This window comes from Ciconia boyciana, chromosome 7 (assembly GCF_034638445.1).
Source record: "Ciconia boyciana chromosome 7, ASM3463844v1, whole genome shotgun sequence".
NCBI lineage: Eukaryota > Metazoa > Chordata > Aves > Ciconiiformes > Ciconiidae > Ciconia > Ciconia boyciana.
In genome coordinates, this window is record NC_132940.1 from 2,531,225 (window position 1) to 2,554,006 (window position 22,782).

The following is a 22,782-nucleotide window of genomic DNA, read 5'->3' on the forward strand; positions in this document are numbered from 1 at the left end:
CTCACAAAGACGTACACCACAAATTTTAAAATTGTAAAATTGTCCTCAGGTAAAAGTGAGAGAAGATCCAAATAAGAGAAGAGCCATGTTTGGGTTTGAGGGGGAAAAGAAAAAAATCTAACCCTTTGAACCCTGCAAGGATGTTGAAATCATATGCTAGCTGAAGCATTACTGTAATACTGGAAGATCTATTTTGAGATAATTGCTATTCAGAGCTGGGGGAGGGGGGGTTGAAAAAAAAATTTAAAAAAAAAATTAAAAAAAAATAAAAATCAAGCTTCCCAGGAGTTACTAATCCTGCTCTTATTGAAGTCAGCAGGAGATTAATGTCTCAAAAACTTGTTTACAGTCTCAGCAGTGTAGTTAATTCCAAACAGTAGCAGTGATACAGTAAGTAATTCACCTAGGCATAAAGACACTGAATTTGCAAAGCATGTAAACATGCATAAGCTCAGCCTCAATCAGTCAGGTACGTAGGGAAGCTACAGGTGTTATACACCTGCTGAAAAGGAACAGTTTGCCAGAGATCGACACAAAGCCAGCATGAAAATCCTTAAAAGGTCAGGTTTGCTTTCCGTCGTTCAGGAACCACGTCAGATATTTTCAGGATCTTTCCAAAATACAGGCCTTCTCAGATAGCAGAGCAGACCTACAATATTGTCATTGTCAAACTTTCATTTTAAATATAAACCAGAACATGAATGTACAAAAATATAACTGCCTGATTTCAGTATGTACTCTTCCAGTGTTAATGTGCCTCCGTGAATGCAAGGCAGTGTTCCTGTTACCAGCTGCTCCGCTGCTCCCAGCTGTGCTGCACGCTCCACTGTTCCTCCCTTGGCTCATCCTATCTTTGGCCATCGGAGGCCATACGCCAATTTGAGCTTCCTGCAGTGGAGAAATTAATCCCTCTATGCTGCCATCAGGTTTGTCACAACGGGGTCATTTTGCTGATGAGATGTATGTTTAATACAATTACACATCCCTTAAAAGGATTAATAAAAAAATAATCTAACAGTATCTACTGCACCTCTTTTACATCCATATTTCTCAATACACTCACAAACCCTTTCTGAAAATATTAGTATATGTGTATGTGAGAGAGAGAACATGTGTATTTACCCCCAAAAAATTCCCAAAGCTATGTAGTTCTATATATATATGCACACACACGCTTTTTTTTTTTAATTTTTATATATATAGATATAAATCCAAAAGACTATGGGCCAGTTAGGCCTCTAGTCATACATCAGGTATCCTGTGTTTCACGCTCAATTGCCAACAGAGTCTGTGTATTTTCAGCTTTCTTGGACGAGAGCTCCTTCTACAAAGTTTAGTTATTTCCTTGGTACTTGATTTAAGCACAGACATTACAGTATTTAGCATTCAGTAAGCAGTTGTACGTGTAAGCGCCCAGATAAGGCACTAGTATTGTCATGTAATAGTTCAGAGGATACCTGTGACAACACAGACCAAAACATTTCCAGTTAATCATAAGCAGAGCATGGAAAAATACAGTGCAAAAAATCCTGACATCTTTAGGCTGACCCAAACCAGCTCAATCTGCAAAGCGAATCAGCAATCCTGATAACTGACTGAAGATTTGCCAAATAACATTTCTTTCCCTTCCTATATACTCTGACCATGAATAAAGAGCCATTATGAGCTATTATTTTAGCAGGAGCTACGTTGATATAAGGGACCTCATCAAATCATAAGAGCCTTTTACGTAGTCCAGGAGAGCTGGAGAGCTCTTACTGTGTGCAACATGTCAGGAACTCACCTTATTTGGGTAGAAAATTGATTACAGTATATAAGATTATATGCTTAACACTAAAGCCACATGCATTCAAACTGACTGACTGAGGCTATTATGTGGTTTATGAATGGGCCTCAGCATTACAAACCAAGATGGATTATGTTAAATCTACAAACCCAAAACCGTGTTCTGCGCTTTTAGTTCAGCTACAAAGCCTCATACTAAAATAAAAGTTAGAGAAATCATAGGAGAAAAATCTTGTATTGAGTAGAGGTTAAACGCTGCCAACTGTCTTTTGAAATGGAAAAACTCTTCAAAAAAGAGCTTTTTCTGAGTCTGCAAGCAACAGGGCCAGACAAGGAGGTGTCATGGAGCTGACTGTGCAGTCTACATGCATTAGTCCAGAACTCTTTCAATGCAAGTCTTGTACAAAGGAAAGAGCAAAATCTCAGGCAAAGCCATGCAGAAAGAGAAGCAGAAGGGGAAAGAACTTCCACAGGATTTTTCAGCCCAGCTCATGCATACTGTACCTCCCTGGGTAACACACGCTCGCAAATACTCACTCCACAAAAGAAAAAAACCTGGGAAATCTGTTCTATCCCCAACAACTACTTACTGCACATAAGTGACTGCACGTGACCTACCTCCCAAGTTGAGATTATATGGTGTGCTCCAGTCACTCCAGAACCCTGGACCATGACGATTCCTGCATCGCACTTGAACTAAGTATGAAGAACCAAGTAGTGTATTGTCTATGGCCAGTGAGCTTTCTAGAGCAACTTGAACCATCTGTTGGATTATCAGAAGCCATTATTGTCATATAATGAAACAGGAAAAAGAAAGAGACAGAGGGAACCAAAACAAATAGTCTAGAGAGTATTTTTTAGGTAGCAAGTTGGGTTAAAAAAGCTTTCTTCTTTAAATTTACTGTAAATTTGAATGTGGTGGAGGTTGCATACCTCTGTGGAAAACATGTTATTTCATTATGGACTGCTAATTGACAGCTGCTTTTTATTCCACAGCCAGTTGTATGGTAGCAACAGAAAAAGCAATTAACTAATAAAAGCTATAAATATTAAACATATATGCATGTATCATGGAATTTGGGGTTTACTGAAAGGAGAGAGCTTTGCCTTTAGATTTCACAGAATCTAGCATTTCATCCAAAAAGAAAGATAGGAGTTTGTTTGTAAGACCCAGCAGGACACGGGTCTTTCATCATTGTGTAGTGGCTCCCCTAGTGTAACAGACGTAAAGTCCAGCTTGCCAGCTCTACCACACTCTGCTGATGTTTACCAGGGTCTGCTGGACACACCAGCTCAGGAGAAACCAGTGTGCCATGCCCAGCTCCACCAGACGAGCCATGTTGCTTAGCCCACCAGAGCCACTGCCCAAGGACAAGGAGGGTGGTAAGAAATCCTGAGCTCTGGAAGAGACCCAACGACCTGCACCGCTCCATTGTAAAACAGAGCGAGCAGAGCCGACTCACCTGCCAGCCACTTTGACCTGAATTTGCAGAGATCTTTACTTCATACTGAAGAGGGTATGGCATCAGCACCGGGTCAGACCAGCAGATTCTTACTTGACCTTTCTCTGTCATTTCCAGATGCAGGTTCAAAGGAGGTTCAGGCTTTACTGCGGACAAATTAATTGACAAGTTTACCACTAACTTTATTGCCTGCGACTGCTGGCAGTAATGGGCTTTTATGGATTCAGAAGTCTCTTTCATGCCTTTTCTTTAAGCTCGGCTTTCAAGAGCTGCTCTACAGCTAGTGTATGACAGACTAATGTTGTGTAATATCACTGGAAAAGTGCACCCTGGCACTGTTATACAGTCAGTTATCAGGACATGCTGTTTGACCTAATATTTGCCTTAAAACTACATGAATTTCTTGCTTGGGCCATGATTCTCCCCAGTAACCAAGCACTAACTTACTTGCTTTGCTGAAAAAAGGACTGAGAGGGATGGGAGTGCTGAGCAAAGCAATTAGCTCAGCTCCTTAAGAGACAGGAGATAATGTCCTCATACTGTACACAAAGAATTTCTAAATACTCCCATCCCTTCTACAGTGATTATGGCTATGAAAGAAGGTCTCCAGGAGAGCTACATTAGGGCAAAGTAAAAATGGAGGGTTTCAGATATTTCCCACAAGGATGAAGAGAACTCTCTGGAGAGGGAAATGGATGGGCAATTTAGAATGATGGTTAGGATTATACTCACTCTTCCTCAGAAAAAGGCAGAGCTTTTAAAACAAAAGGCAGTAACTTCTACATCACACTTTTGTGACTCTTACAATACAAATGGTGTCTGTTCCACTGATGCCACCTGTTCTACTGATATCATCTATAAGCAAGTACAACTCTACATTACACAAGTATTCATAGCTTTACTTCCAAAATAGTTTTTAATTGAGCTAAATCTTGGCAGAACATATAATAACATTATGCATTTTTTAAATATACTTCACTAAGCAGAACAAACTAATTATGTCATTTTAAACACTGGCAGACACAACTCTGAATTTTTAATTTTTTTCCTGTAGCATAATTTAAAAGCATAATTCAAAACCTCTCCTCTTCAAAACTAGCCCACCCAGAGACTTCTAACTTATTCTGTCTGCAAAGCACATCAGTTAGGAAGAAGTTTATAAAACTTCTATTTTTTTCCCCACAGCTGACAGAGTCCCTGCCTTTTTGAAATTTGCCAAGATCTGCAATAACTGTGCGTATTGGATAGCAACACATATCAAATCCATAATGTCAGTATGGTTTTAACTTGATTAAATAAAGAGGAATGTTTTCCAATTTGGAAAATGCTGGAACTGTATGTGTAAGGAAGAAAGCATCAGGGAGCTGCTTGAAAGAAGAGGTAGTTTTATTTCCTAACTAACTTAAGGAGCAGCTTTCCCCCCACCACCACTTTTTAATTTAAGTCCTCAGTAACACAGATAAATAAGCTCCACCACCGCGCCAGACCCAGGCACAGAGCGGTCCTGATTAGAAATGAAAGATCAAGTATGTTGACAGCCTGGCCTTTGCTCAGTATGTTTTTGTACTAGAGCCCAGACAGGCATTAGGCGGCTAAGAAACGTGTACAGCACCACCCTGAGCAAGCGAGACAGCACCAGGAAGCCTTTTCCTGTTCTGTCTGTGCCCTCCTTCTCCAGAAGAGACATCCCGCTGCTGTTCTCCATCAAAAAAGGTTTAAAATATAGGTCAGGCTTACCTATGTCTATGGGCTTGACTGACATCAAAGGTGACCATAGAGGTGTTGCACCAATCATCATCTTCAGCCACATGATGTAAGTGTAGTTGAGTCTCGGAGAAGGCACGCAGCACTCACACTTGTCATACTCACTACAGTCACACCGAGCAACCATGACAGTCCCCTTCAGAGAGCTCGTAGATACGTCTCCCAGTGAAAGCTCTGATCTACAAGGGAAAAAACAAACCGTAAAACAAAACAAACCAGTATTTCTTTCTATACTCTGTCTCAATAGAAGAGGTTTGTCCATTTGGATAAGGTTTATTTACCAAAAAAAAAACAAAAAACCCACTAATGAAAAAATTAAAAAGGCAGTAATTGTAACCAATTGCTTTTACTTTGCTGCCTCTCCCTTTTTAAATGGTTTCCAAGTAAAGTAGTTAAGATGATTTCATAAAAAGTATTCTTATGGTTTGACTTTAAAACAAATGTGTTACAATACTAGATGATGATACCTGTAGTTTAGTCAGACTAGTTTCTGATTCCTGATGGAAATTATTACTAGACACTTCTTAGGCACACAAAATTAGTTTACCTTACAGTGGACTAATTGGCAGCTCTCTGCCACCCCCACAGAGATTATGTTCTAATTCCTGTTCATGAGGCACTGAAATAAAATCTAAACAATTTAACATTCCCTCCAGCTTCTGCTACAATTAAGCGTTACCAGTAATATAATAATAAAAAACAATTATTCAAGTGAAAAACAAGGTTTTGGAATAACAAAAGGCTAAAGAACCCCACCATTCAGAACACATTTTAGTACTCATTTTCAACAACTTACAGTATTTGGAAAAAAAAAAAAAAAAGACACCTGTGTCCTCCAAAAGTCTTAACACTGTGCAGTTAATTCCAAGATACGGCTTTCATTATTTTCATGCACAGCAAGTTTGTCTATTAGATAGTCTGATGTTTCCTAGGAAAGAAAATTATTTACTCACACGCATTACTACTATTGTCTTGGACAGGCTCACGGAAAGTATTTAGTAAGTAACTTATTGCATTTTGCTTGTATGGCTTCTCAGAGTAAAGCTCATGGAACTATTTTTGACTGAACGTTCAGATTTAGTTTCGAGGGGGGGGGTCCTTTTTTTTTTTTTTTTTCTTTCTATTAACACTCCTTCCTTGAGAGTTTAACATACACAGGTTTTGATTACATAATCCACTGCAAAGATTGTATTGTCTAAGATAAACTTTTGAAGTTTTAAACTACTAATAGCTGCATGGGCATAATATATGTTTCATAAACAGTTTAATCAGATTTTCTAATAATACAATTTCAATACTTTTTAAATGAAATAAATTACAAAGTAGCATATACTGATAGAAGCAGTCACGCGTTCTGTTTCTTGAGGCTAGCAAATTTTTTATAGGATACAAAAAGACCATATGCATTCATATTGAAATACAGGCCATCACATTTAGTTTATATCTCTAAAACATATACAATTTTCATTGGGTCAACTTCAAGAAGCAGCACAAAGACCCATACTATTTCCCGTGTACACATTAGTACACCGATGCTTTTCATGTATGTTTTACAGGCATTTTTAGAGCAATCCTCATGTGTATGATTACTCTTTTGTACATGTTTTCAATCTCCATTGACTTTAGTCAAACCAGTCCCGATTTACTAAAGAAACACCACCCAAGTGGGCACAAAGCTGCTCCTATTCTGAGAGCAACCAGCGGTTCCCAAAGTATTCTTCATTCTCATTTCTATTCCACAGATATTCTTTAGGCTCTTTCAAACACAGATACACATTTATGGTGTGCTGCAGGTATTCAGTGACACAGGCCTCTTTAAGGTAGTGAATTTAATAGCGTGAATATTTTGTGGCCAAACTTCTCACAGCAGCAAAGCCAAGACAAATCCTGACAGTTAAACCATCCTGGGTTCTTTCCTGCCTTTGACATTTCATCCTTACAAAAAAAAGCTTCTGTTTTGAATTGTTCTGAAGTAATTTTGGAATTATTTCTGTAGAGTAAGGGTTTTGTTTTACTAATTCAGAGAAAGAAATTGAAGTTAACAGAATAAGAACCTTTCTGTAAAAGTTTTAGTTTTATAGTTGGTATGACTCATTGTAACACTTGAATTCAGGGAGGTCAGAGGAGAAGAAAGGACAAGATTTTCTGCTTTTTTTGTTTTTCGTCAATTTGGTATCTGGTACATTTAATCGACTGTAGAGCACAGGGGAAATGGGCATGATTCACTGCTCCCGTTACCATAATCTGCCCTACTTAAAAAAGAAAAGGTCAAAAACTGAGGAGAGGTTGGAAGTGAAAAAAGGGCTGATGAATTATGGGGAAGAGCGCGTGCAAGTCATGCTGACTGGGACTGCAAGGGAACCCACAACGTACACACATGGCTCTCCTTGAATTGGGGACCCACTCCCCTCATCGTTCACTGATCAACACACATTAAGCATCCACCTTGTTTTTAGGATCCTCTTTGAAGCTGGTAACACAAGGATTTTCATCAACGCTATGCCCTCGTAGCACCTGTATTCTGCAGTAATGGCCCCATAAGCTATGCAGGTTCATATGAATATGTAGTTTACATTTATTAGTGTTACAGTCAGTCAATACTGACATTCCTAAAATAATTTTTACCAGGACTCATAGAGTTTAGGACACGAGAATTATGGAACCTTATGCTGATGGTATCTGGCAGACATACAGCTTTTAAATTACTTGGAATATTTTTGTTTTTATAGTTGTGGCTCCACTTCTTTCTCCTGAATTTCCTTTGAAAGACTTCGCAGAATTTCCTTTTAAGTTTCCCTGCCTTCTGTTGTTGCTCACAGATTTTATTAGTCTCAAAAAACCCGCAATCAATCCATAAGAATGTAGTCTTCTCATCAAACTGTCTTTAATCTGATCTATCTGGAAAGCAGTTACCACCACACCATCCCCCCCATCTTTCTCCTAATCATTCCTAATAATTATTTCAATTTTTAACCACCAAACTGAGTTTATTTGCACCCAGAAAGCCACCCATGTACAGGGAAAAAAAAAAAATGCTACAGAGCTCCTGCCCATGTTGTGTTGTGCCAGTATTGTGTTTCAAAGGCCACTTACTTGGGAGTAAACAGGCATGGGTTGTTATTTCTTCCTGCTCCCACCGCACAAACCTTTTCATCTGTTTACTGTATAAAATGCTGTGCGTAGGAATGCAAGGGTAACTGGAGGAAAACCCTGTGGCTCCATGGCAGGGAGAAGACCAAGCTCTGTTATCGGATGCCAGGTCTGCTCCCAGAGGAAGGTATGCAGATACTAAGAAACAGGGTAACGATCTTTGCATTTCCGCAAACTGGCAAGACACAGGGACTATTTTACAGAATTGAGTTTGGGATAAGAGAATAGACCAACGGAGAACATGATCATGAGGGGCCCCCACATCAACTTATTCGAAATTGCCAAGCCTGGGCTAAATGTATGAGACCTGATTACAAGCAAAACAACAGAAAGCCAAAGTATTTTGGAGAACCACAGCAGCCTGGGATTGCACGAGCAGTCTGTCACCTTCAGTTTGGCTGCAGATGGATCCAGTCACAGAATAACCACTGTTCCTAAACTGTAGATACTGACTGCAGAGGAGCTTATGCTTATAAAGCCCTCACAAGTTCAGGAGAGGTCATTGCCTTCATTCAGTAGAATGAGAGGAGAAGTTTTGGGTAAACTTAAAACAAAGCAACGGGCTATTAAAAACCGGAGTTTTCCATCAGACTTGCAGCACACTGAGAGAAGCTATCAATCTTCGTTCAACAAGTACTTTACATCATGCAACAGTGATCTGATCTAAGCCAGATCCAAATTGTGGTGGGGGGAAGGAAAGACAGAGGGCTTATAAAATGTATGAGTATGTACTATGTCCCCATTCAGTTTTATAGGGCTGGCTGCTGGAATTGGAGAGATTTGTCTTGGCACAGAGAGGTAAGCAAAAACCAGATAGGTACTAAGCATATGAATTTCTGTGAATGGGTTACCGGAGCCCACCTCTGAGATTCAACAGAAAACTAGTGAACTGGACTGAAGTTTTAATGACTGGCAGAGAAGGGAGGGAGAACGTGCAAAGGCAATGTGACTTTAACGTGGAAATGAGGGACTAAAGCATAAGACACTGCAGAAGAGGGGGAAAAAATAAATACTGCATGCCCTGCACCACAGAGGTAATTAACATTGCAACAAGGGCACGTGTCCAAGGCTTGCTTTTCTTTCCACTCCAAACACTGCACTTTTCAGTTGTGCACAGGTAGTTCTTTTAGTCAACACCTTAAGTTAACACCTCCTAAATGTTTTGTATTTTGGTGCACAATTCAACCATACTTCAGAGGGTGTTGTTACTTATGCTAAATTAATCTGTGGCCCCATGGTGAACTTTAAATTAGACACTGCAGAACATCTTTACTGAATTTCAATCAATTTCTTGCAATTGGAACACCTAACCGAAAACAAAAGGTCAAAATTGTTTTAGGAAGTACATGAACTTCTACAATTCCTCTAATTTCAGGAAAGGTACAACATCACATTTAGGTAGCTATGTTGAGGCATAACAGAAATAAAGTCACCATTGCAATGCTGCTTTCAATATTTCTATATACTGTGTTTGTGCAAGCACTACCTTTATCAGGAATTGATGGAGCAAAGCTGTCTGGGGTTCTAAGGATTTTCAATTGTATCTCAAGGTATTTGAGATATAGTAGCTCTAGGACAATACTTATTTGAACAAGCTGCCCATTAAACCGCAGAACATCTGATGGCTGCCTAGCTCATGAGAGGATAAGTCTCTAATGAAAGGTTAATGTTCTCCAGCTGAAGAAGGCTCAACGTATAACTGATGCACTCAACTAAGCCACCAGTCTTGATGTAAATTGCATGATTTATCCTTAAAAACATGCGAGACTAGGCCCAGAACTAAAGGAGTACCTCACAGGTACTTCAAATAGGTCAGAAATATGAGTACACCCTATACATGACCATCTGCTGATAGGGCAAATTATAATCAGTGCTCAAAATTAAGCTGGGAGCATTCATCTGTGTCACTACAAAAGGATCCCTAAGGCTAAGTGATTTCAGTTAATGTAATTAACCATCAGGGTTTACAGCATTCCTAGAATACATACAACTGGAAAGATCATTCACTTTTGGTAGACAATTAACCTAATTTGTCTAATTAAGTTGCAGAATAATCTTTCCCCTCCCAAAGACATGCTGCTAGGGAAGGTAAAAGCCCTATCACTACCCTTGCTTGAGCCTCTTACAGAATACTGTCATCGCACCGTTTTGGACAGAACAAAACATTTTCTATTCAAAGTAACTTGATATCTTTTACAAGAAGGCAAACTGTGGATGTGTAAAATAAGAGGATACTTCTTTAAGGCTGACAAAATTAAAAGCTGTTGAGGACCCAAGCTTTTTGGTTGTAGATTCTTCTAGGTCATTATTTTTGTACATTGCCTGTCCTATATGTGAGAATTATGGCTTGATCTCCAGACTCCCAGGGAGTAACACATGCCAGGAATGCATATTTTTAAAACTGGGAATGTTTTCAAGGTATTTTGGCTCATGTGAATAAAATGTTAAGGTATCAGCGAGCCAACAGGGAAAGCTGTCACCTTACCAAAATCTGAAACGCTTTGCTAGCTGTTCCCCCAGAACATAGGGACACTAAAAGAAAAATATGAATACGAAATCTGGGGAGTGAAACAAGTTCTCCAATGTCAGGGACTGCACTCCATCTCACCTTTGCAGCACAAAGTAATCAAATACAGAAATGCCACAAGGACTCCAGTGAGTCTATAGGGCCTGCTCTCATAAATTGCATGACACTTACTGAATTCCCCTCATAATACAAAGAACCTCTTCATCCCAGCTAGGAATTGAATCTGTTGTTCCACGGATGTTAGGCATACCAAAAAATTCAATACAGAGATTACTACACTAGGATACTGGCAAACATTTTTCTATTGCAGTTGAAACTGGATGGAACAGAGGCAAATTCAGATCTACTTCTCCCACAAACACACATGTAATGGTATTTCAGAAATCAAAGTCATGAGGAACACTGAAAATGGGAACCCACTCAAATCTGCTTTCAGTTTTGAAGTATTATGTCAACTAAACAACCATATTTACTACCAGTTAATACACTTGCTTTCTACCCTGACTACAGGGATAATTTGTGGCAAGTGATATCGGTCCTCCAGTTCTGGCTTTTTAAGTAAAAGTTGTCACCTGTAAATTCAGCTAATTCAGCTATTTATGTTTAGCCTGTTTCCTAAGGAAATTAAGCCTGCGTGTTCTCGCCATTCCTTCCAATCTGTCAGTAATACAGAAAAAACAGCGTGGTTTCGGAAGTGGAATCAAATAAATCTTTTTATGATCAAATCAGGTAGGTCATGTATACAAGACCTACTCAACCCAGAGTGAGTAAGATTACCATCTATTACCATTCCAGAGAATATTTACCACAGTGGCAACTGCACAGGTGGGTGCCTCTCAGAGGCAACAGTATGATTAGAGTAGCATTTGGCATTGCATTAAACGTTAAGTAACATAATTACTTTAAGAGAGAGAACATGATGGTCAAAAGCATAAAAAAGGCAGAATCAAGATTGCAGCTTTACAATTAAGCAACTGTAAAAGCAAAGATATTTTAGCAAGTCAACACTGATTTCATTAAAGCATTTTAAGAAACATGGAAAGGACAGAGGAGGGGGACTCTCCATTCCAACCATTTCTCATTCAAAGACAGAAACTTTCCATGTTGTCCAAGACTAGTTTTAGATAAGACAAAGGTACATAACATATCATCTGCTTGCAAAGCTAATGCTACCACTGTGGTGCAAGCTTGAGAGGCCAATGTTGACGTCTTAGAAAATGCTTTCAGATTTCTAATGCTAACAGTGACAAATTTAAGAGTCTGTACTTACACAGCATATAAAAGATTAACCTTCAAGTCGGCTCTCAAGTACAACTTCAAAAACCGCAGGCTACAAACTAACAGGTCCAGCTTGCCTTTAATCCAACATTCAATGTTCCAATTTGAATCTAAACAAAAGAAAGGGATTAAGCATTTCTGAATTATATTAAAACCAAAAAAAACAACTGAAGAGCCAGGATAAAATTCACTCACAAAGAGAAGACAAGTAACAGATATTCATGAAGGTGAGGCTGGACCCCAAGTGTGCAAATGTTTATGAGTAATCCTTGCTGAATCGGGCACCAGTATATGCCCTTCAACACTTAAAAGGCTAACAACCTATGTGATACTGCTGCATTCTAATTATTAGAGAAGGAATATATTTTACCTGGCTTTACGGACAAGGCCACAAGGGGAAGAAAGAAATTAAGCTGCTGCTGCTGGTTGAAGGTTTTGCTACTGCTAACTGGCACAGCCTCTATGTGGCTGTACTGCGTACACTTTGTGCATGCATAGGCAGCTGTACTGCATACACAACAGCAACAAATTTAGTGTGTTGAGATTTATTTGTTCCATGGGACAGTTCCTGTAAAATGAAATTTTACTCTACTGAGGTCAATGAGATTCCTGCTGCTGATAACAGCAGGCCAACTGGCCAGTATGCTGCTCAGAGACTGTGGTTTACAGGAGAAGAAAAACAGTCTAGGAAAAGATCATTCAATCTAATCCATGTACGGATATTTACTAAGGCATCACAATCCAGGCAGAAAAGATGGCACTTGCTCTCCATCTCCCCCGCCTCGTGAAGGAGTTTAAGCCCACATCCACAAAAATATTTAAAATATTTCTCATAGCATCTAAACACCTTTGAAGATCTGGGCTTACGTCCTCATATGCAGTGCTACATATTTCATTCAGCATTCCCCTAGAAAGACAGCCAACTATTTTTTTCCCCTTTGAATCTGTGCTATACAATTTCCTTCATCTTCCACTACAGAATTCTGTGAGGAAGGATTTTACTACACTATGTTGTCTGCACTGGATAAAAATGAGTATCCATTAATACAACCCAGCCCCCTGTCTCCCAAACAAAAAAAAACCCCAACCTTTTTTTTTAAGAAGAAATAACTTCTTATGCCCTTGAATGGAAAACCTACCTATTTCCTGAGAAGCAGAGAGAATTATTTCTGAAGGAATAAACTTCCTTGCTTGCATGCTTGCTCTGTACAAAGAACAATCAATGCTGTTATCACTCCAAAGGCAACACAGAAAACTTTCTTCATTCATTAGCAAGGAAGGCTTGGTTTCGGATGCTCTCCTCAAACCAGACCAGCTCTCTACAACTCCAGCAGAGAAAGGACTCAAAAATGTCTCATTCAGCAGCACACAAGGTAATGTAAAGTTCCTGGGAGGAATCTGATGGACCGTACAGCGGGCAACTGCCATTTGAAGAAGGTCTGCAAACATAGAGGCAAAGATATTGGAAATGAAAGAAAAAGTTAATTTTACTTGACAATGAAAAGGGAGTGGCCGATGTTGTACAGAAACACATTCATTACATAAAAATCAGACTATTTCCAGGGGCTGTTCTCCTCCAAGTTGGAGACAAAATTACTAAAACCACCCCCTCTGAACTGCTGTCACATCTGACAGATGCCAGCCTTCTCCCCCAAAGTCACTACACCTCACGCTTTGTTTCCTCAACCTCTTGAAATAGGCCAAGACCAAGACTGTAGGGGAAGCATCTCTTTGGGTTAAATTGGCTTATATAAATTCAAAACATAGTGAATCCTAAACCTAAGTTCACACACTATACAGGTGTGAGTCTCATCTCCCCCTGCAGTGCTGGGACACTCACAGCTCTTATAACACAGCTCCTTTACAGTAGAAAAAATAATCCCTTTGTAAATACAACACAGTCACATTGTAACTGTTAAATACCAAAGAACAGTATTACAAGAATACCTGGCTGTATGTAACTACGCAACCCCAGGGCATTCTCTGGGAAGTGAGATGTAGGAAAAGAATAATCTTTTCCATCAGACTTAGATTCTTCAAAATAAAATTGCTCTGACCACATTCGTAGCTCTTGTTGGTAAGTCATAGCTTGAACTACGCTAACAATGATTTTGAGAATGATAAGCATGTCGGTTTTGGAAATAGCTTACCGTAAAACACTGCATGAATTTCAAAGATTAAAGCTCTAGTTACAGAAAGGCATGTGGGTCATTTGTGCACTTTGCATTTAGCTTTTCGCTCAGTAAGGGCATAAATATTTTAAGCAGTTCATTAGATAGAAATTAATTCATGCTCTATGCCTTGCAATAGTCAAAATAAGGAAAACAGAATTTCTCTAGCACTGTTTGATTAATAGCACATAAGCTAAATAATATAAAAACACAAAATGAAAGCTTTTTAAAAAAGTAGATGCATGCTACCTTAAAAGCAGACACTGTTACTATGCAGTGTGTTAGTGTGTTTCGTTTTCTCTTTACACAGATTTTGTACTGCCAGGCTCCTGAAGGGTTCTGCTCTTTCCTCCTCTCTCATTTAACAGAATTTGTGCCTCTGTAAATATCAGCTTCATTAGACCTCCTGGCTCCATGTAGAGGATTCAGTTGACCGAACAGACTATTAGCCCATAATACATGATTAAAAAAGGACAAATGAGTAAGTGACATGACTGCCTATGAAGCAGGACAGATAACTAACATACTACCCAATTCACTGAGTCAATTGCAGGGTGGGAAGAGATTCCTGCCAGTCATCTATTTGTCTAAAAAACAGACTCCCCCCTCGCATATCACACCAGACAATCTCACAGGATTAATTAAATCCTGTGCAGTCAAAATGTGTGCAGCTACTTACCACTCCTGCAGAAGTGTTAAAAAAATGATAATGCGTTACAATACGGAATATTTAGCATAGGATTGCTCTAGCTCTTAAGTGCTCGTTAATAAACTGCAGCATGCATTAAGAATGTTTTCCTGCTACAGGTGTAACAGCTTGCCCGTGACACAGACACACAGGAGGCCATCACTTACAGTCCTGTCCCTCAAACAGGGGCTTATTTCATGTCTGGCTTAACAGGGCTACAAAGATGCCAGCCATGGCTGTTCCTTTATTTGGAAACAGACCAAGATGGCCACTCCATAGATACACTGACTTCAGTCATTACAGGCCATCAGACGGTGACAAACAGCTCTGAAGCCTAATGAAAACTCCCTGAGGCATCCAGGTTTTCTAATTAAAAGGTACACAATATGTTTAGATTACAAAAGGTATTTAAAAGAAGAATTTGTCAACAATGCAATATTTGATACCAAGTAGATAAAGGCACACATATAGAAAGATACAGAAAGATGCCTATGTATGTATATAGAGAAGATCTAGAAATCTAATGATTTCTTCATCTTTTGTGAAGATGACACAAATTTTGAAACTAACTTCACTGGATTACAGCATCTGCTTTCTCCCTAAGCATCATCACCAAAAGTCTTCAAATAGTACTTTTTTTAATCAAAAAAAGAAAGGCAAATAGCAGCTGTCCCTGAACAGAATACACCAATATTGTTACAGACACTTCCCAATTAGAAAACCAGTTTATTATATTCAATATTTACAGTTAATTGAGCACCCTTTAACAGCACTGTGCACATGAAGGCAGGAATGTCAGCTACGTAAAAAAACAGAGCTCAAACTCAAAGTGACATCCTGGCTACACTGAACTAAACAGAAACTTTACAGTTCTGATGGAACCAGGATTTTCCCTTCCGCTTTTGGACCTAATAGGGTAACAAAACTAATGGCCCATGAATTTCTATCTTACCAAATTTTGACTGGGGCATTTATTTGAATGCGTCTTGACTCACCACATACTTTCTACTGATGTTTCCTGATCTTAAAAGTCAGTTGCATTGTTTTTTAGGATAAGACACATAGGCACAACCCTGAGAGTGTCAACATTTCAATTCCACACAATGATAACATCAGGTCCTTTGTATATTCTAGTTGCATGTTGTGGTAAAATACTAATCCAGCAGCATGACTCGAACCACTGTAAAACAGAAATGGTGATTACTCTTCATTCTACATAATTTCTAAGACACTTATTTTTTTAGTAACTTACCCAATAGCACAAACATGGTCAGAATGATTTGCCAACACATCTTGTTTTGTAGAGCTGATCTGAAAAACATACAGAAAATTAACTGAGAGCTGATAATTATCAGTCTATTCTTTCATTAGGGTTTCATTTCAGTGCACTTCAGTTAATTTGATACTCACACCCCTCTAAGCAGAAAGGAAGAACAAAATTAGAATGTCATTTGAGAAAAAAAAACATTGCTTAGAATATCAACTAAATATCAATACAGCTCTTCTTTCATCGTTAGAACTACATAGTACCTCATTTCTCCAGGCTTTTGCTGACCATTGTTCACCTTCCGGGTTTGGTCATCTGAAAAGCACTACAAATCCAAACATCAAATGCCCAAGAGATACTCAATTTTCAAAGTGCAGCATACACAAAAGCACTCGGGCACCCATTTCAACGGTGAAGACTTCGCTACACTTTACAGCAATATTTCAGTACTGTTCTTTCATTTGAGGTACTTTGTTCTTTTTAATTTTCATCCTACAGTCGCATAAATTCTGTTAAAACCCAAACAAAAGCATTTTTATATTTTAAAAAAAGCTCAACAGAGGATATCAGAGGAAAATATACAAAGTTTGGTTGCCTTTGTAGTTAACCAGAACTGGATGATTAGTAAAATTTACATATCAAGTCAGACAGAGAATGCTGGGGCAAGAAATAAGATGTGGGGAGTCCCTCCAAAGTATTCTCATTCCTTAAATATTTCTGAGAACAATTTCCGTGAGAACATCTATGTTCCCAAAAGAACTGGTGCCAGTGCTGTGTAATCCACTGGCCTTTCAGGTTGGGGGTGCATGTACTGTACTATATACATATATACGCATACACACTGTATGATACATACAGAGTTACAGAGTACTGCAGTGGGAGAGTCTCCGTACCGGCTACACAGCTCTTGGCTCTGCAGCCTGGAAGGAAAGCATACGTGGACACAGGAAAGCAGAAGGAAAGAACCAGAGTAATTCCTTCTTGGTTTTCGCCACTCCTGTCAGTGCACAGTGCAAGTCCATCCCTGTTGTCTCACCCAGGGCAGCACCTCAACAAGCCAGCGCAGAGTGGAGGGTCAGCCCCACAGAGGAACCAGTGGCTGCTAATAAAACCAAAGAATTTGGGTACAATAAGGAAAGCCACCTTCTACTCAGAGCTATCCCTCCTCTCCCGTATGTCCTCACCAGAGTCTTTGATACGATCATCCAGTGACCCTGACACTGCTTTAAGCCTTGACCAAGGCTTAAAGCAGAGGTGATTCAATAGGCATGGCTGTCTACCTGAAGCAGCAGACAGCTAGCCAGTGAAGTTACAATATTTCAGTATTCTTGTCTCCCTGAAAGCTCTCCCACAAGGAAAGCCCTTGCAAATTTAGCTGGGGCTGGAGCCAGAGCCAAGCCATTTCTTCAGCACAGACCATCTTCCTTTTGGTCTGCAAGATGAGTCAGTCCCATCCACTTTTCTCCCCATTCACCCAGGTTATAATCAGAGTACATTTTAAGCTACATTTTGAGCAATTAAAGAGGAAAGCTCAAAATTTCAAAGGCAATGCTTCACAACCCCTACTTCAGAGGAAAATGTGCCTCTCAGCACAGCTGTTAGGAGGCCAGCCTTACCTGTACCTCTTCCATTAGTCTATTTCCTAGTAGGTGAGCCAAGAAGGCCAGAGGAATTATCTAGCTACAACCTTCTATTAAGTCTGTCATTTCACAATGATACAGGCTGGGATTATTTCCAAAAGCCTATGATTGAAGTTATCTAGTTTTTTTCCAAGTTTCTGACTGAAAGAAAAAAAAAAACACCCTTTAAAATAATTTACTTGACATAAGTGTACACTATTCATACTATTAAACGTATGGTTTAATGAAAAACAGTCCCTGTTCCTCTTTTACAGGTGCAACAAAAATTTGCTGTTCATAGCTCAACCACTTCTCAGTAGGAAACTGGCAGAGATCGCTTCCATATGTTGTACAAGAAAATCAGACATATATTTCAAAGGCTTATAAAGTTATCCATGTGTCATGGATATTACTGCAAATGCTTTAAAGCTCTCACTTTCAAAACAAGTAAAAAATGTCCACCATCGAGAGCTCTAAATAATCCATAAAGTTATGGTCCATCACTTGCTCTCCCATCACAGGCACTGCAGGAAGTAAAAGCTGTCACTCAGATATCTTAGCCCTATTGCTCCTAGATGTTTGAAGGAAAGAACCCCTATTTTGGTCACTATACGTATTTCGTTGTACTATTACAAAGCAGAATGTGAAACACCATCTCTCATTTGTTCCTGGAAGTAAGAAGACAAAGAGTTAATTGTGTTAGCAGCAGCTGCTGTGTTAGTTTCACCCATGCAATACCTACCACAGACTGAAAAGAAAGCAACCACAAATCCCCAGAACCACATACACCTCAAAGAAGGGAAGTTATAATTATGTAGCCTACGGAAGATAAAGGCATTTTCACTTCCTGCTGCCATATAAATGTCCACATAGAACAATCAAAGAGATTCTGGTATCAGCACTAATTTAACCACAATGAACAATATTTGGACCGGAAAGCAAAAATACAGTTCAGAGCAGCTCAAGACATCTTCTTTTCCTACTTCTATTGCATCGATCTAGGCTGATTTTTACAAAGGTGTTATTTTTCAATCCTGGTGCCAACAATATTCATGAACAAAAAAAGAGTGCTGTACACAATCAAAAAGCAATGTAAGCTACACGTCACCAGCATTAGCTCCTTTTCTGTTCAAAGTTCAGTGTCGCTTGTGTAAACTTTACACAGGAATTGGGTAAAAAGAGATATTTACAAATAACTCCGAGGACAAGATGAATGTACTACTGGAGCAGACGGGACTACCCGCTGTCTTTCCTGGTGAGAATATTGAACTTACCAGAATTCCTAACTTCATTGTAAGACAGAATACAAGTTTTACAAGAACAGTTACAGGGAACAGGAAGTTAAATAAAGGAAAATTATTCAAACTTGTAACTATAGCTCTACACCGGAGAGAGTAAGTTAACACAGCAAGGACAAATGGTTTTATGCATGGCTGGGGAAGTATCCATACAAATGGAAGGAATCAGGGCCCATTTTAACACGTCTATCTTAAGATACTGCATTCTGAAACCACCAGCTTTGCTGCCACTGCGTACAAGAAATTTTCAAATTTCATATGTATATAGTATATTCCTCTCCATGCTTACCACTGCACAAAAAACTCCAGTAAGGAGAGTCCCTCTCATAACAAAACCGTCCAATTTAGAACAAAACACAGCAGATATGACAAGCAAGGAGGACAACAATGAAAGTAAGATCTTTTTTTTTTTTTACAGGCTGGCTGAGAAGTCATATAATCCACCGGCGTATCAGCATGGGAAACATTTTCAGCACAGCCTGAAACAAGCATGGCTGGTGATCCACAAACACCTGCTCAGAAAACGTACTGAAAGTTATTCTTTTCCTTCTGGAGCTGCCTTGTTCTTCAGTTTCTTGTCTTGACAGCTTACATTTCTGCATGTCTCCTTTCTGAACTACAAAAAAAGGGTTGATGTGAAAAGAGGACTGTAGTATGAGGCAGGTCTACCTGTCCAGTTTGAACATCAGTGAACAGAGGGTGGCACTGGTGACTAAGCGTGCCACGTCTCTACAACCCGTGCTGGACCCAGCGGAGTAGCACAACCCTGACACCACTAAACTCAACCGTAAAATTCTCACCGACTTTTATAAGAACAAAGGGACTAGATGAGCAAATGTTGCAAGATCAGAGCCTTACACATTAGTGGTTTCCCATGAGCAATTTCAAAGCCTACAGAAATCTATAGAAACTCAGTTGCCAGGATCTCCCATTTTTCCTCGAGTAATGTACCACACACACATACCGGGTCTGGAGGTTGTTTTTTTTTTTTTCTTTTTCTTATTCCCACCCTCCCAAAAAAACAACAACAGCTGCTAGTTAATGGGAAACAGGAACATAATACTGCAAGCATACAAACTGTGCCTGACTTTTACAAGCACTCTGCTACAGCTGTTTTTAAATATTTAAAAGATCTCTATAAAGCATAAAAATATTTTAGTAATAATGCCTAGGCACAGCATCTTCTGGCCTGCTCTTTAAGGGTGCCGAGGGCTTTCCAGTCCTGTTGGTTTTGGCAAGACCAGTGGTTCTCGGTCAGCCCTCCTGGGCATGGAATTTCATTGCATTTGTTTGTCATTTAGTATATTAGTAAACATTATTAATAAAGAGTTCAGAGCAAGTGGAACACACAAAACAGCAATAAATATGACTTGCATTGAGGAATTTTGCTTTCTAATACTAAAGCTTTAATCAAGGCAACCCAAGTTGCATGCCTCCCCACACACTAAGTCCAGTAGAGCGACCCTTGTCTCACTCATGCACGACTGCTGGGCAAAAGCACAGCTACAAAAACAGGCTCCAAGTCTGCTGACGGAGCCTCTCTTCTGAAACTTGACAGCAAAACGTCCCAATCTGGAGAGAGTTTCTCCAGATTGTACGATTTCTCTTGATTGTACTGAAACTACCCCCTCATTTCACAAACACCCACGCTGCCCAAAGACAGGCTCCCTCCACCAGCCAACGCAGAGACGGAAGGCAGGGGGTCCAGCAGCACAGCATTGCATTCGTTCCTGCATCTCCACTACCACAGCACTGAAGTTTGTGCACGCTCACGACTCGCAATTTGAGAGACTTAAGTTTCATAAATATTCCTGATCTTAAGTCAGCAACAGAGAAAAGCGTTTTTAATAAATGCTCTCTCGCATTGTTTTTCACTGATGAACGTACATGGGTTTTTCCTTACATGCAGCTGTAAGTAGAGCTCCTGTAATTGCCTGGCACTTAAAGCTCCTTCGTATTATAGCCACGCTCGGTAGTTAAGGGTTCTCAGTGTTTTCATCAGAAACTCTATTTATAAATGCTGTGTCAATAATGAACATTAAATTTCCAAAGTGCTCTTCTATCAGAACGGGCTGTAATGGCTTCTGCAGCATCAATGACTCACAACCCACATTCATGGAGATTTCTTTTTAATTTTGCTTCAGACACTACGCCTCAAGAGAAAAAAGGTCTGATTCGGGTGCGCCATGCCAACCTCCAAAGTCGCCTGGTCCTCTCGAGAGCTGATCTGTGAGGGAAGAGACCCCACTCACCCACCGGCCGCGTTCCGTTCCCAACGTGTATTTCGGCAAAAGCCGGCTGGTTTTCACCGTGTGGACCCTCAGGCTGCCCCGCTCTCCCCACCACCGGGCGGGAAGGGGCCGGCCGGAGGAGTGCTTCACCCCCCACGGACACACCACGGCCCCGCCGGCCGCCCCACGGGTGGAAGGAAGCGTCCCGCGAAGGCGGCCGGCAAGGAGCCCCCAGCCCCGCGGCTGTCTACGCGGGGAAAGCCGCAAGAAACCTAACTTAAAGAAAGAAGAGGGGGTGGAAAAAAAGTAAATTCACCGACCTCCTTCGCTTCACTCCCGGAGTCTTAACCCACAGCCGAAGTTACGCCGCGCTGCTCATGTCTCGCTGCTCCGCCGGGAAGCCGCAGGCGGGGAGCAGGAGGGCCCCCGCCGCTCCCCTCAGCAGCCCCGGCAGAGCCCGCGCTGCCGCCGGACAGTGCCGGCCGCGGCCCCGCCTCGCCCGGGCGGCGCGGCCCGGCCCGCCCCGCCCGCGCTCCCCCGCGCCCGCCCTCGCCGGCGGCGCGGAGAGGCCGGTTCCCCCCACACGGCCCGGCCTCTCCTCACACAGGAGGCGCCGGGGCGGGACGGGGGCCTTTCAGAACGCGGGTCCCCTTCAGAGCGCGGCCCGAGCCCCCTCACAGCGCAGGGGCGGGGTGGTGTGTTTCCCCCCCCCTCCGTGTGTTTTAATTTAATTTCTCACAAATAGCGCGTCGCTGACGAAAATAAAGTTTAAGCCTTCAAACAGCGGACAGCCAGCGAGGTGGGACGCGTGTTAAGCGAGGGCCGTGGAGAGGCGGGACCCGCTGGCTGCGGGGGACAGGGCAGGTGGGTCCCCGGCCCGGAGGGCCGCTGTCACCGCGGGCTGGCCCACCGCAGCGCCGGGCTAGGCCAGAGCCACCCTTCGGCCTCGGGCTCCTTTGGCAGCTGCTCCAAAGGAGCAAAAGCTGGAGAGAGAATACTCAAAGTTCTCCCCTTCTAATATCCTAACACATTATGATTTCTATAGAATGAAATGTAATGCCAGTTCTTACCTTTTTTTTTTTTTTTAAAATGCTGAGTGGGACTATTTTACCTGGATAGAGAACCTTCAGGGAACAATCAGCGCTGTCTAGATCCACACAAACATTTGTTAAGAACTTAATTAACATTCAATTTAAGTATTCCAGTTAGTGGTTTTAACAGTGGAGGCTGTACAAAATAGCTAACCGGTAACGTAAAAGGTGACATAAACCAGAAGTATAGGGAATGCTTTCTTGGCTATTAAGCCTATTCATTGTATTTCCCAAGGATGTCTGAATTTTCACAAAATTATAAACGTTGTGAATTATTATTCATAACACAAACATGTCTACTTGTCTGTAGGACAAAGATCAGTGTTTCAAAAAAAAAAAACCAACCTGATTTGGATACATGTCTTTTACATGGCACATTAAGCAGCACTATCCAATTCCATTTTGACAATTTGTTGAATTACGTCCTACAAAATGAGTAAAAGTGTCAGA

At 40.7% G+C, this 22,782-nt stretch overlaps 1 protein-coding gene across 7 annotated transcripts in view; it reads right to left on the reverse strand.

Annotated features, from left to right (window-relative positions):
- The window catches only part of LEPR (leptin receptor), a 45,517-nt gene extending 23,791 nt beyond the window's left edge, over positions 1–21,726 (reverse strand). For 3 of the 7 annotated variants that reach the window (XM_072867449.1, XM_072867444.1, XM_072867450.1), the window contains exons 1-7: positions 21,562–21,726; positions 16,079–16,137; positions 13,107–13,406; positions 11,960–12,077; positions 4,986–5,191; positions 3,249–3,394; positions 2,404–2,548 (exon numbers count right to left, since the gene is read on the reverse strand). In XM_072867449.1, the coding sequence (XP_072723550.1) occupies positions 2,404–2,548; positions 3,249–3,394; positions 4,986–5,191; positions 11,960–12,077; positions 13,107–13,406; positions 16,079–16,118 (955 nt within the window). In that variant the 5' untranslated portion in view covers positions 16,119–16,137; positions 21,562–21,726. Of the gene's footprint in view, positions 1–2,403; positions 2,549–3,248; positions 3,395–4,985; positions 5,192–11,959; positions 12,078–13,106; positions 13,407–14,387; positions 14,581–15,821; positions 16,007–16,078; positions 16,138–21,561 lie in introns of all 7 variants that reach the window. The other 4 variants (XM_072867446.1, XM_072867445.1, XM_072867448.1 and 1 more) reach the window with 4 other exon arrangements.
- Between the last annotated feature and the right edge of the window lie 1,056 nt (positions 21,727–22,782).